This window comes from Pseudorca crassidens, chromosome 7, assembly GCF_039906515.1.
Source record: "Pseudorca crassidens isolate mPseCra1 chromosome 7, mPseCra1.hap1, whole genome shotgun sequence".
Lineage (NCBI taxonomy): Eukaryota > Metazoa > Chordata > Mammalia > Artiodactyla > Delphinidae > Pseudorca > Pseudorca crassidens.
In genome coordinates this window covers 86,202,290-86,215,048 of record NC_090302.1, presented here as the reverse complement: position 1 = coordinate 86,215,048, position 12,759 = coordinate 86,202,290, and the positions used below count along the sequence as shown (strand labels likewise).

General features: G+C 36.9%; 1 protein-coding gene across 5 annotated transcripts in view; it reads left to right on the top strand.

Moving 5' to 3' along the window:
• The window catches only part of FANCC (FA complementation group C), a 272,627-nt gene that overhangs the window by 97,028 nt on the left and 162,840 nt on the right, over window positions 1–12,759 (top strand). For all 5 annotated transcript variants that reach the window (XM_067744815.1, XM_067744813.1, XM_067744814.1 and 2 more), the window contains 2 exons: window positions 379–463; window positions 5,618–5,712. In XM_067744815.1, coding sequence (XP_067600916.1) covers window positions 379–463; window positions 5,618–5,712 — 180 coding nt within the window. The remainder of the gene's footprint in view (window positions 1–378; window positions 464–5,617; window positions 5,713–12,759) is intronic.

The window sequence follows — 12,759 nt, the reverse complement described above, 5'->3', positions numbered from 1 at the left end:
TGGTGTTATATAGATATTAGTCACCTATAATTTTTTTTCACTATTATGCAGTCTTTGTTATTTTTTAGATAAAGTGGCCTTTCTTGACTTAAATATGAGTAAAAGAAAGTTAATGCTGCAATAATATTGATTTTACCTAAACTTGTTGTACTTCTTAGTTTGGGTGGCCTGGTTTAAGGATGAAGTATGGTGATTGCTTGTTAAACTTTATTAGAATTACTTACCTAAAGATCTTCTCTAACCTTTTTCTCCCCTTACTTTTCTAAAATATATGCTAAACAAGAAACATTCAAGCTCCCTTAACCTATAATGGCAGTTCAGGCTTTTCTGAGTTGCGTAGTGTCCTTTTACTGACCAAAACATAATTTTCTTTTATAGGATTCAAGTGCAATTATTGAAAGATTCCCCACAGTTGGTCAACTGTTGGCAAAAACTTGCTGGAATCCTTTTATCTTAGCATATGGTAAGAATCCAAAACATATCCTCTCAAAATGCAGACTTCTAATGATAATTTTAATCTTTGCATTGTTTAACAAAACACAGAACTTTAAATTATAAGCCTTTCTCTTATTTTTCATGAAACAACTTATCAAATGTATTCCTTGTTCCATTACAAAGAAGGTACCCTTTAGTGTTGTCCATATATGTTTGTGTATGTGTATATAGATAAGCACACACAAACAAGCACATACATGCAGATGTGTAGGAGAACAGAACTCCTTGAATTAGAGGGCAGAAACTCCCAGATGATTGTTATAACTTCATTTTTAATTCAGTGTAAAATGGTTATAATAATGAAATAATTTCTTGTTTTGCAATTTCATATTAACTCACACACCATTTTCCATGTGTAAAATTCTTCAGTGTTTGAATTCTGCTATGGCTCTGCCATTATTTAGGGGTGACAGTTTGGTTTTACTCAAGGTTAAAAGGAATTTGGGGATACTTTGGGGGAGGTGTTCCTTCACTGACCTCCTGCCTACCTGTCTAGCCTCATTTCCTGTTTAATCCTCCACAGCTATACCACATGCATTGTAGACAGTTTAAATTACTAACAGTGCTTGATGTCTGGGCCTGCGACATGCAGTTCTTTTTGCCTGGAACTCTGTTCTCATCTCATGTCCTCAAATCTTCTTCGAAATAGCCTTGCTAGGGCTGAGTTAGGAACCTTTCTTAGTGTGTGCATAGCTGCCAGTATCTCCCTTAATTATAACACTTACTACACTGCTTTATAATTGTTGGTTTGCCTGTCTGATGCCCTGGAAGACTGAATGCCTCTCAACAGCAGGAACTGTGGTTTTAGTTCTCTTTGTTGTCCCAGAGCTTAGCATAGGGTGAATAGGCACATCTGAAGGTTTATAGTGGAGGTTTATTGCCTTGATTTGACTATATTGTTAGCTAATGTAATATATACTTTTCTTTCTTTTTTTTTTTTTTTTTTGCGGTACGCGGGCCTCTCACTGTTGTGGCCTCTCCCGTTGCGGAGCACAGGCTCCGGACACGCAGGCTCAGCCGCCATGGCTCACGGGGCCCAGCCGCTCCGCAGCATGTGGAATCCTCCCGGGGCACGAACCCGTGTCTCCTGCATCGGCAGGCGGACTCTCAACCACTGCGCCACCAGAGGAGCCCCCTACTTTTCATATTTTTAAAGTCAGAGACTAATTGCATAATATAATGATAGTAGAATCAAAAATAATAAGAATATTCCCCTTTGATGTTTAGAGAATTACACAGTATCTCTTTCCTAGCCTGTTCTAAGTCATTAGAAGGAGCTTGAACTAGGTGGGGAAGGGACAACATTTGCATTTGGTTCCATGAGCATACATGCATGGGTGCACTGCATATACTCAAACTTACTGGCTCCACCCCCAACTTCATTCTATTCCTTTTCCTCTTCACTTAATGCCTCTTGCTTCCTCTTCCCCCTTAAGTTGACGCTTCCTCCTTTACCCACTTAGCTTGTTCAAGTTCTTGATCTAAAATGGCGAAGCCATCACTGTATTTGCCTACCAGGGCCATGCTTACCTGCCCCAAATTTATATATTTCAACTAGGCCAGTGTTTCTCAAAAAACCTTTGACCAGAAATACATTTTCTATACATGTGTATATATGCATACATACAGTTACACGCATACACCCACACGTTTCATGAAAAAATGCTTGCTTTTATTATGTGCAATTCATATTCACTATACCATTTTTAAAATGGTTTTCATGACCCAAAACTGATTTTACAATCCACCTATAGGTCGTGACCAAAAGTGTGAAAAACATTGAGCTAGGCCAATGCTGTTGATGGCAGGAGAAGGGAAAAGAAACTGTTGAATTTCCTCCATTTAAAGGCATCACTCATAGTTAGATACTTCATAGATTGAATGACCACTTTTTAGAAAAAAGAAATAATATGCCCTTTAAGTGTACCTAGTGGATGTGGGACACATCGTTAATTCAGAAATGTTAAAATGTGGGAAAGTTTGGGTTGTAGAATTGAAGTAGAACGCATTGCTCACTTTGTGCTGAGCACTGTTCTCTATGGATTGCATCATGGGTCTAACTGAGTTCTTGATAGGCTTGCAGGATAGATATTTATGGATTAGCCTAAATATGTCACTTTTCTCAGAATATTGAACTAATAAAATCCAGGATCCTACTCCTCTAAAGCCCATGTTGTTGTAATGATCTGCCCCCATGGATTGTACCACTGTGGTTGAAATGTTCCAGTCCTGGCTTTACCACCAGCCAGCTTCATGTGAATGTATATAGTCACTATTTTTTTTTTTTTTTTAATGTCAAGCCCTAGGAAAACATGGCTCACAATTTCTGCCCTCTAGGAGCTTCCAGTCAGGGAAAAAAGAAACCTAAGGAGATCAGCCAGAGTCAGGATGATGGTTGGTACTGTGGAGCTTTGACTAAGTTGCTGAGGGGAAGGAGAGTTTCACAGGGGAGGTTTTGCAGGGGCTGACTCTTGGAGGAAAATAGATGAGATAGGATTTTCTAAGGCAAGAACTAAGGCAAGAACTCACTGGGTCTCCGATTCTTTATTTGTAAAAGTGAGAGACTGGACTGATTTTTCCCTGTGGACTTAGACTTGCATCTGTCTGTGATCTTTCCTTAGCACCTAATCTCTATGACTTTGGCCCCCTCTGTGAACCAGAAACAAATTCTCCATCTCTTTCTGTTTAAATGTGTGTGTTACCATTTGAACTGCCCATTAAATTTCAGTTTCCTGTTTGAGGTATGCATTTGGTTTTGAGCTAGTAGAGGAGACTGACAGGCACAGAACTCATGAGTAATCAAATCTTGCCTGTGTTGCCACTGTTGTTTCACTAGTTGGGCACTTTCTTCCAGGAAGGGATATTTTCTTATGGTTTTGTAATATCAAAATTATTTTTTAAGTACAGTAAGAGTAAACAGTTTCCATCAAGGAAAGAAGTAAGTAAGTGAGACTAGGATCAGAAATAAGGATAATAAGGAAGGAGGAAGGATTTGCAAATTAAAAGACTCCACAAAGGGAAGAGAAAAAATAGTTAATAGAAAAAACACCTTTTATTCAGTGGTGTTCTCTCCATAAAATTACTGCCTTCACCTCCTTGGAGTTCTGGCTGGTAGGTTCTAGGTCTGAGCTCATGATTAACATATTATAGCTATAACCTGTTTTCCTCATGCTTTTTATTACTGTGAGAGTTTGCCCCCAAACTTGGCAGCTTAAAACAAATATTTATTGTCTAAAAAAATGCTGCCATCACACTTTTAAACTATAGAATTAATTCAGCTTTCATTGAGCTTTCAGTTCAAGATATCAAACAATAAAATATTAGGTGACAAATATATGGTGGTATATTCCTTTCCCTTACACTCATTTTTAGATGAGTGCTTTGCACTAATGACTGTCTGCATGATGAATCCCAGGCAGTTTTCGATCCCCAGTGCTCCAGCTCCGATGTCTGAGCCTCTAGGGAGGAGCCTGACAGATGCCATCCCCTGTAGACAGTGCTGGTGGCATTCATGAATAACAGGTGATGGCTTGCATCTTTAAATCCCTAAAGCAAAGTAAGCTCATTAGCAGTGCATTTCAGTGCATTGACTCTGGGCAAAGAAATAAAGGCTGGGGGCAAGTTACTCTTGCTCTTCTTTTTCTTTTTGAGAGAAAAGTAAAAAATAATATGCTTGTTGAACTAAATGTGCAGAGTCACTCAACACCTGGGGAAAACTCCTATCTTTGGGATTCTTTTAGATTTACACTCCATAATTAACATTTTCTGTCTTTTTTCTCTTCAGTGGTGAGTGTCTGATTTTTGGAAATGCTCCCCATCAGGTTGCATTCTGTATAACATGGGAAGCTGCTTACATAAGCATATCATTAGATGTGTTTGTCACACTTGTGACATACAGATAGTTATAATTTCTTCTGATATTTAAAACATAGAAAGTACAACAGTCAGATTTTTAATCAGTGGCATTGGTTCAACCTGAAGAACCCTAGGATCTCCAGTGGTTAAATTATGTGATTCTTGCAATGAACTGATTTCAGGCAAGCCAGTGATGTAATTGAGCTCATAAAAGCTAGGAAAAATAGGACTATCCCTCAGGATAAGCCCTGATAAAGTTTGTTCAGAGGTGTTAGTTGTTAGGAGAGCCTAAGTTTATGGGGGGAAAATGGATTTAAAATTACTATCAGGGTCCTTTGGTTTGTGGTTGAAAATGCCGAGATAGCTTACTGTAGTTTGTATTCTCCTTATTTCTTGTTAATGAAGCCCTGTAGAAATGCTGTGTTTATGAAATTGCAGTAGATAACAAAGTAAAGAGCATCAGGTGATTTTGCAGAGGAGTGATTCCGGGTGCTGGGTTTCCTCAGCATCAGCTCCATGGCCTTGTGGTAAAGTCCATAGTAGCTTGGCTCTAGTTCAGGTACTGACATCTTCAGTTTTTAGGTCTCATTTTTGCTTCTCAGTTGTGTTATAGAATCTCCAACTTGAATGGACTTAGTTACCAAAGGAGGAAAGAGAAAATGGCTTACCAAGTAGATGTCCTAGCCAAATAGATTTCAAAGGTCAGCATTGTTATCACATATTTAGTAAAGTTTTACATTTTAGAGTAAAGAATTAGGAGCATGTAAAAGGCTTCTATTTTATCCAAACCATTTGGTACTAAAAAGAATGTATTTTAAAACAATTCTTTTTGTTAAATTTATTTTTAACAAGTGGGGATATTTTGGCCAATTTGATTAAATCAGAAATATTGACTACTGCTTATGGCAGTGATATTGCCTTAAAAAGGCTGAAATTACTAATGGTTTGAATATAAAATAAAGAACTGATCTTTAAAAAAGCTAGTTCTTTCCATCATTCTCTTTTGGCTTTAAAAATTGCTGCTGTGACAGAAAGAGAATTGACCTCACAAGGGCTAAGCATAAGTGATCCTGAACCCACAAGAAGGAAAAAAACCACAAAGTTTCACACATGGTCCTGGATGCTTGTTCTATGAACTTAGTAGTTTGTGATTTTCCTAAAATATAATAAATATATTTCCTTTAGTATATAATGTTACAAATTTTATACTGATTATCTTTTCTTTCTATTTGATAAAACCTACTCATTTTAGTTTTCCTTTTTGCAGATGAAAGCCAAAAAATTCTAATATGGTGCTTGTGTTGTCTGATTAAGAAAGATCCACAGAATTCTGGAGAATCAAAGCTTAACTCCTGGACACGGGTAAAAATAAATCTTGCACTATACTGCTTTGAATTCAATAAAGGTGCTGCTTTGACAGTCCAGAAACTTTTTCAGACACATCCTTCACTGTTAAACTTGTAAAGCTTTACAAGAGATTTCAGTTTTGTTTGATTGCGAATTCCTTAAGAGACAGGTCCTCAGGGTGAACTTCCCCATGCCTGCAAGAACTAATGTTGAGTGGTTTTAGAAAGTTACTCTCAGGTAATTAAAAGAATGTACTCTCCTTCCTTCTAACAATTGTTTCTTCCTACCAACCTACTTTAAATACTTACATAATTTCTCTTCAGGTACTTCTCTGCCTCTCTCAGAATCTATTCTGTAGTAAAACTAAAATTCAGAAGTGCCCTGGGAGCAGCAGTCTTTATTTTGTGTCCTAAAGTTGGTGCCCTGGCCAGTGTGCTCAGACTAGCATCTAGGGCTGGTTGGCTAATGCTGCAAGCACCGTTAAAATCGGTTACCTGACCGTGCTAGTCCAGATAGCTGACAGCTTCCTGAATTCCCCGTTTCTGCTTCCTCTTGAATGGTGGGCACAAATAGGAGAATGTTGTAAGGCTGTGCTGTAGCTGCCCTCACCACCAGCAAGTTGGCTGGTCTTTTCTCTTACCCCCCACTGCCCTGCTGCAATAACCTCAAGGACTTGCTGATGCCTGTCAGACTCCACTTACTATGCATATGGTCTAGATTAGCTGCTTAGTATTATGAAACCAACCACCCAGATTAATGCATATGGTTTTGTCTAGCAATCTGACTAGTGATATCATTCCGTTCACTGCTTTTTACCATTCCTTCGTTTTATACAGAATTGCTGACAGAGATGACAAAGACAGTATTTGCATTTTTGTTAGATTAAAAGAAGAATTGGAGGGACAGTAGAAGTGAAAAGGATTGGGCGAGGGACGGAAAAAATGCAACATTTAACTCGAAGGAAAATTAAAGAGCTGAAGGAAGGAACTGATAAGTAGAATTAGGGAAGAAAAGGTATGAAAAACAAGACTATAGAAATAGAATAACATACTTAGTTTTCAGTTTTTTAAATTATTGCTTTTGTTGAGTATTTGCTATTTTAGTGATTATTTAGGATATATATTTTTATTGGCTAGCTCATTAAGTCCAGAAATAGGCCATTTTATAAAGTGTTTTTAGAGTGATTAGGTTAACTTTCTTCATTTAACTCGTGACTTATATTAGCCTAGTTTTAAGTTTCTAGCCTTGCAGTTTATTCTGTGGGTTTCCCTTATTTAATATTGTGTCCATTTAATAAATAGGTGCTCATTAAGTGTAGCACAGGGAGGTAAAGTTAAAACACTTAATTCCTACCTTCAGGGAGTTTACAGACTACTAACCAGGTCATTCTAGGGCAGTGTCATTGGGTTATTGGTAGAACTATGTATAGGGGTGATGGTGACGCAGAGGAGGGACACTTGTTCAGACTTGGTGGTTTGGTGATGTTTCCTGGGAGAGATGATATATCAGCTGAGTTTTGAAGGATGACTAAGAGAACAGGATAGAGTTTTAGGAACGGTATTCCTGCCAGCAAAAAGAGCATGTGCAAAGAATGGCTGTGAGGAAGCAAATGCTGTATTCAGGAAACTGCAGGTGCTTAGATATCCCTGAGCTTGGGATTTTATAGGGTTGATGATGAAGCATAAAGCCTTATGTATGATTATAAGAAGTTTTTACTTTAACTTGAAGGCAGTGGGGAAACCACCGAAGTATTTTAAATAGAGAAATCATATGGCTAGGTGTGAATTTTAGAAACTTACCAGCAAAAGGAAGTTGCTTTGGAAGGTGCCAGGGATAGCACTTTCAAAGCAATTGTAGTGGTAAAAGTGAGAAATCATGAAGGCCTGAATGAAATGGAAAAGAGGGACCAGATTTATGATATTAATAAGGTAAATATGTAAGGATGTAACGGCAAATTAAGTGCAGGTGTACTTAGGTGTAGGTCGAGTTGAACTTAGTGTTTTCAGGAGAGGGGCTGATTTGCACATAGAGGGTTGACAGTCCTCAGGGTACAGGAACAGTGGGAGCCATGCGTGAGGGTGAGATCACCCAAGGAAAGTGCCTAGTGTGAGGAAGGGAAAGGTCCTAGGGACAACCTTGGGAGACACTGGCATTTAAGGAGTGAGTGGAAGAATAAGTTACACTGCACACTAGAAAGGGGGAGTCCAAGAAGAAGAAGGAGAAAAGCAGCAGCATTTTAAGAAGGAATGAGTGGTCATTTATATCTAATGCTATAGCACGCCACTGTCCAATAGAAACAAAGTATATTCTACATAGATAATTTTCAGTTTTCTAGTACCTGCTTTAAGAAATGTAAAAAGAAAAAGTTGAGACTAATTTTAATGATTATTTTATTTAACCCAGTATATCCAAAATACCATTATTAAAATATGTAATCAATATAAAAATTATTAATGTGATCATTTTATAATCTTTTTTATACTGAGTCATTGAGATCCAGTATATATGTTATACTTAATTCAGTGTATATGTTACATCTTAATTCAGAGGCTAAATTTTCATTGGAAATTCTTGATTTGTTTTATAAAATATACAGTTGAAAAAGTAGGTTCACATACCCAAATTGTTTCAAAGAAACTTAAAGCTGAATCATGTGTCTGTTTTCAAATTTAAATTTAATTAAAATTTTAAAAGTTAAAAATTCATTTTTCTTCATTGTACCTGTTACATTTGAAAGTGCTGAGTAGCCTCATGTGGCTAGTTGTCACTGTATTGGACACGGCAATTGTAGAGCATAAAGGATTGAAAGAGCAAGATAAGGACTGAAAAGCACTACTTGGATTTAGCCACTAAGGAGGAATGACTTTGGTGAGAATAGGTTTAGTGGGAGGTTGAGGGAAGTAGCCAGGCTGCTATAGATATTGAGGAATGACGGGGAGGTGAGGAAGCAGAGGTAATAAACTTTGATTACCCTTTGAAGAAACTTGGCAGTGAAGGAAGGAGAGAAAGTTGATTGAAATAGAGATGGTTCTGAATCTGCTTTACTCTGAGAAGATGGTGCCACTAGAGAGGAGTTGAGCACTTAAGAGACTAGGAAAACAGTTTCCCTCATCGTTGTACTAGGCAAACCTGTAATATTAACTGATAAAAAAAATGATGTGTAGGAATAATATTAATTATTTAACTTTTAGCAGTCTAAAGCTAATTACATATACCTATCACAAATCAGTACCTTCATAATTGTATAATGTTGACTGTAAATGCAGCAAGACAGAAGATGGTTGCTAGTTTATGAATCAATTGTACATATCTTGGGTATATTTTCTTTTATCCTAAAAGTGATATTTTCTCCATAAAAGTTAAAGAGTGACATATTACACTTTAAAAATGTGTAATTGTCATCAAGTATCCTTCTAAAACTATATAACAAGCCATATTTTAATAATATTTGTTAGTTTCATTCAGTGAGCATTTACTTAGTACCTGATACATGCTAGCCTGTTTTAATTGTGGTAATAAAATCTTGGGTCATTCTGTGTTTCTGGAGCATCACAAATGTGATTGAAACACCCTGAGTCAAAAACAAAGAATTTCTTCTATAAATTCTAAAATGCAGTAAAAATTCATGTTAATTATTAAATTTGAAAATGGTAGACTGAATTGATTAGTTGTATTTTTAGGACAGAGATGTAATAGAAATTCTGGGTTTTTTATGTGTTTTAATTTTGCTGAATGCCTAGTTAACTTTATTCCTCTGAATTTTCTTATACTTGTCATTTAAAAAAAATTTATATTGGAGCATAGTTGATTAACAATGTTGTGTTAGTTTCAGGTGTACAGCAAAGTGATTCAGTTATATATATACATGTATCTATTCTTTTTCAAATTCTTTTCCCATTTCGGTTATTACAGAATATTGAGCAGCATTCCCTGTGTTATACAGTAGGTCCTTGTTGCTTATGTTTTAAATATAGCAGTGTGTAAATGTCAATGCCAAACTCCAAATCAATCCCTCCTCCTCGTCCTCTAAGTCTGTGAGTCAGCTTCTGTTTTGTAAATAAGTTCATTTCTATCATTTGTATTAAAGATTCCACATATAAGCGATATCACGTGATATTTGTCTTTCTCTGTCTGACTTAATTCACTTAGTATGCTAATCTCCAGGCCCATCATGTTGCTTCAAATGGCATAATTTCATTCTTTTTAATGGCTGAGTAATATTCCATAGTATATATGTACCACATCTTCTTCATCAACTCCTCTGTTGATGGCCATTTAGGCTGCTTCCATGTCTTGCTTATTGTAAACAGCACTGCAATTGACATTGGGGTGTTCTCTGGATATATGCCCAGGAGTGGGATTGCTTGATAATATGATAGCTCTATTTTTAGTTTCTTAAGGAACCTCCATAACTGTTCTCCATAGTAGCTGTACCAATTTACATTCCCACCAACAGTGTAGGAGAGTTCCCTTTTCTCCACACCCTCTCCAGCATTTATTGTTTGTAGATTTTTTGATGATGGCCATTCTGACAGGTGTGAGGTGATACCTCATTGTAGTTTTGATTTGCATTTCTCTGATAATTAGTGATGTTGAGCATCTTTTCATGTGCTTTTTGACCATCTATATTTCTTCTTTGGAAAAATGTTTATGTAGATCTTCTGCCCATTTTTTGATTGGGTTGTTTGTTTTTTTGATACTGAGCTGCATGAGCTGTTTGTAAATTTTGGAGAATAATCCCTTGTTGGTCACATCGTTTGCAAATATTTTCTTCCATTGTGTGCATTGTCTTTTCATTTTGTTTATGGTTTCTATTGATGTGCAACAGCTTTTGAGTTAATTAGGTCCCATTTGTTTATTTTTGTTTTTATGTCCATTACTCTAGGAGACAGCTCGGAAAAGACATTGCCATGGTTTATGTCAAAGAGTGTTCTGCCTATGTTTTCCTCTAAGAGTTTTGTAGTACCCAGTCTTACATTTAGGTCTTTAATCCATTTTGAGTTTATTTTTGTCTGTGGTGATAAAGAGTGTTCTAATTTCACTTTTTTCCATGTACCTCTCCAGTTTTCCCAGCATCATTTATTGAAGAGACTGCCTTTCCTCCATTGTCTAGTCTTGCCTCCTTTTTCATAGATTAATTGACTATAGGTGCGTGGATTTATTTCTGGGCTTTCTATCCTGTTCCATTGATCTATATTTTTGTTTTTGTGACAGTACCATACTGTTTTCATGACTGTAGCTTTATAGTATAGTCTGAAATCAGGGAGCCTAATTCCTCCAGCTCCATTTTTCTTTTTCAAGACTGTTTTGACTATTTGGGGTCTTTCGTGTCTCCATACAAATTTTGAGATTTTTTTTTGTTCTAGTTCTCTGAAAAATGCCATTGATACTTTGATAGGGATTGTATTGAATCTGTAGATTGCCTTGGGTAGTATAGTCATTTTGACAATATTGATTCTTGCAATCCAAGAACATTGTATATCTTTCCATCTGTTTTTGTCATCTTTGATTTCTTTCATCAGCATCTTACAGTTTTTGGAGTACAGGTCTTTTGTCTCATTAGGTAGGTTTATTCCTAGGTATTTTGTTCTTTTTGATGTGTTGGTAAATGGGATTGTTTCTTTAATTTCTCTTTCTGATCTTTCGTTGTTAGTGTATAGAACAGATTTCTGTGTATTAATTTTGTATTCTGCAACTTTACTGAATTCATTGATGGGCTCTAGTAGTTTTCTGGTGGCATCTTCAGGATTATCTATGTATAGTATCATGTCATCTGCAAACAGTGACAGTTTTACTTCTTTTCCAATTTGGATTCCTTTTATTTCTTTTTCTTCTCTAATTGCCATGGCTAAGATTTCCAAAGCTATATTGAATAAAAGTGGTGAGAGTGGACATCCTTGTCTTGTTCCCGATCTTAGAGGAAGTGCTTTCAGCTTTTCACTGTTGAGTATGATGTTAGCTGTGGGTTTGTCATATGTGGCCATTATTATGTTGAGGTATGTTCCCTCTATGCCCACTTTCTGGAGAGTTTTTATCATAAATTGGTGTTGAATTTTGTCACAGCCTTTTTCTGCATCTATTGAGATGATCATATGGTTTTTCTTCTTCAGTTTGTTGATGTGGTGTATCACACTGATTGATTTGCAGATAATGAAAAATCATTGCATCCCTGGGATAAATCCCACTTGATCATTATTGTGTATGATTCTTTTTTTTTTTTTTTTGCCGTACGCGGGCCTCTCACTGCTGTGGCCTCTCCTGTTATGGAGCACAGGCTCCGGACGCACAGGCTCAGCAGCCATGGCTCACGGGCCCAGCCGCTCCACGGCATGTGGGATCCTCTCGGACCAGGGCACGAACCCGTGTCCCCTGCATCGGTAGGTGGACTCTCAACCACTGCGCCACCAGGGAAGCCCTGTGTATGATTCTTTTAACGTATTGTTGGATTCAGATTGCTAGTATTTTGTTGAAGATTTTTGCATCTGTTCATCAGTGATATTGGCCTGTAATTTTCTTTTTTTGTAGTATCTTTGTCTGGTTTTGGTATCAGGGTGATGGTATCCTCATAGAATGAGTTTGGGAGTACTCCTTCCTCTGTAATTTTTGGAATAGTTTCAGAAGGATAGGTGTTAACTCTTTTCTAAATGTTTGATAGAATTTGCCTCTGAAGCTATCTGGTCCTGGACTTTTGTTTTTTGGGAGTTTCTAAATCACAGTTTCAATTTCAGTACTTGTGATTTGTCTGTTCATATCTTCTGTTTCTTCTTGGTTCAGTTTTGGGAGGTTGTACCTTTCTAAGAATTTATCCATTTCTTCCAGGTTGTCAGTTTTATTGGCATATAGTTGCTTGTAGTAGTCTGTTATGATCCTTTTTATTTCTGTGGGGTCCATTGTAACTTCTTGTTTTTCATTTCTAATTTTATTGATTTGGGCCCTCTCCCTTTTTTTCTTGATGAGTCTCGCTAATTTATCTTGTCAAAGAACCAGCTTTTATTCATGCACCTTTGCTATTGTTTTCTTCATTTCTATTTCATTTATTTCTGCTCTGATCTTTATGTTTTC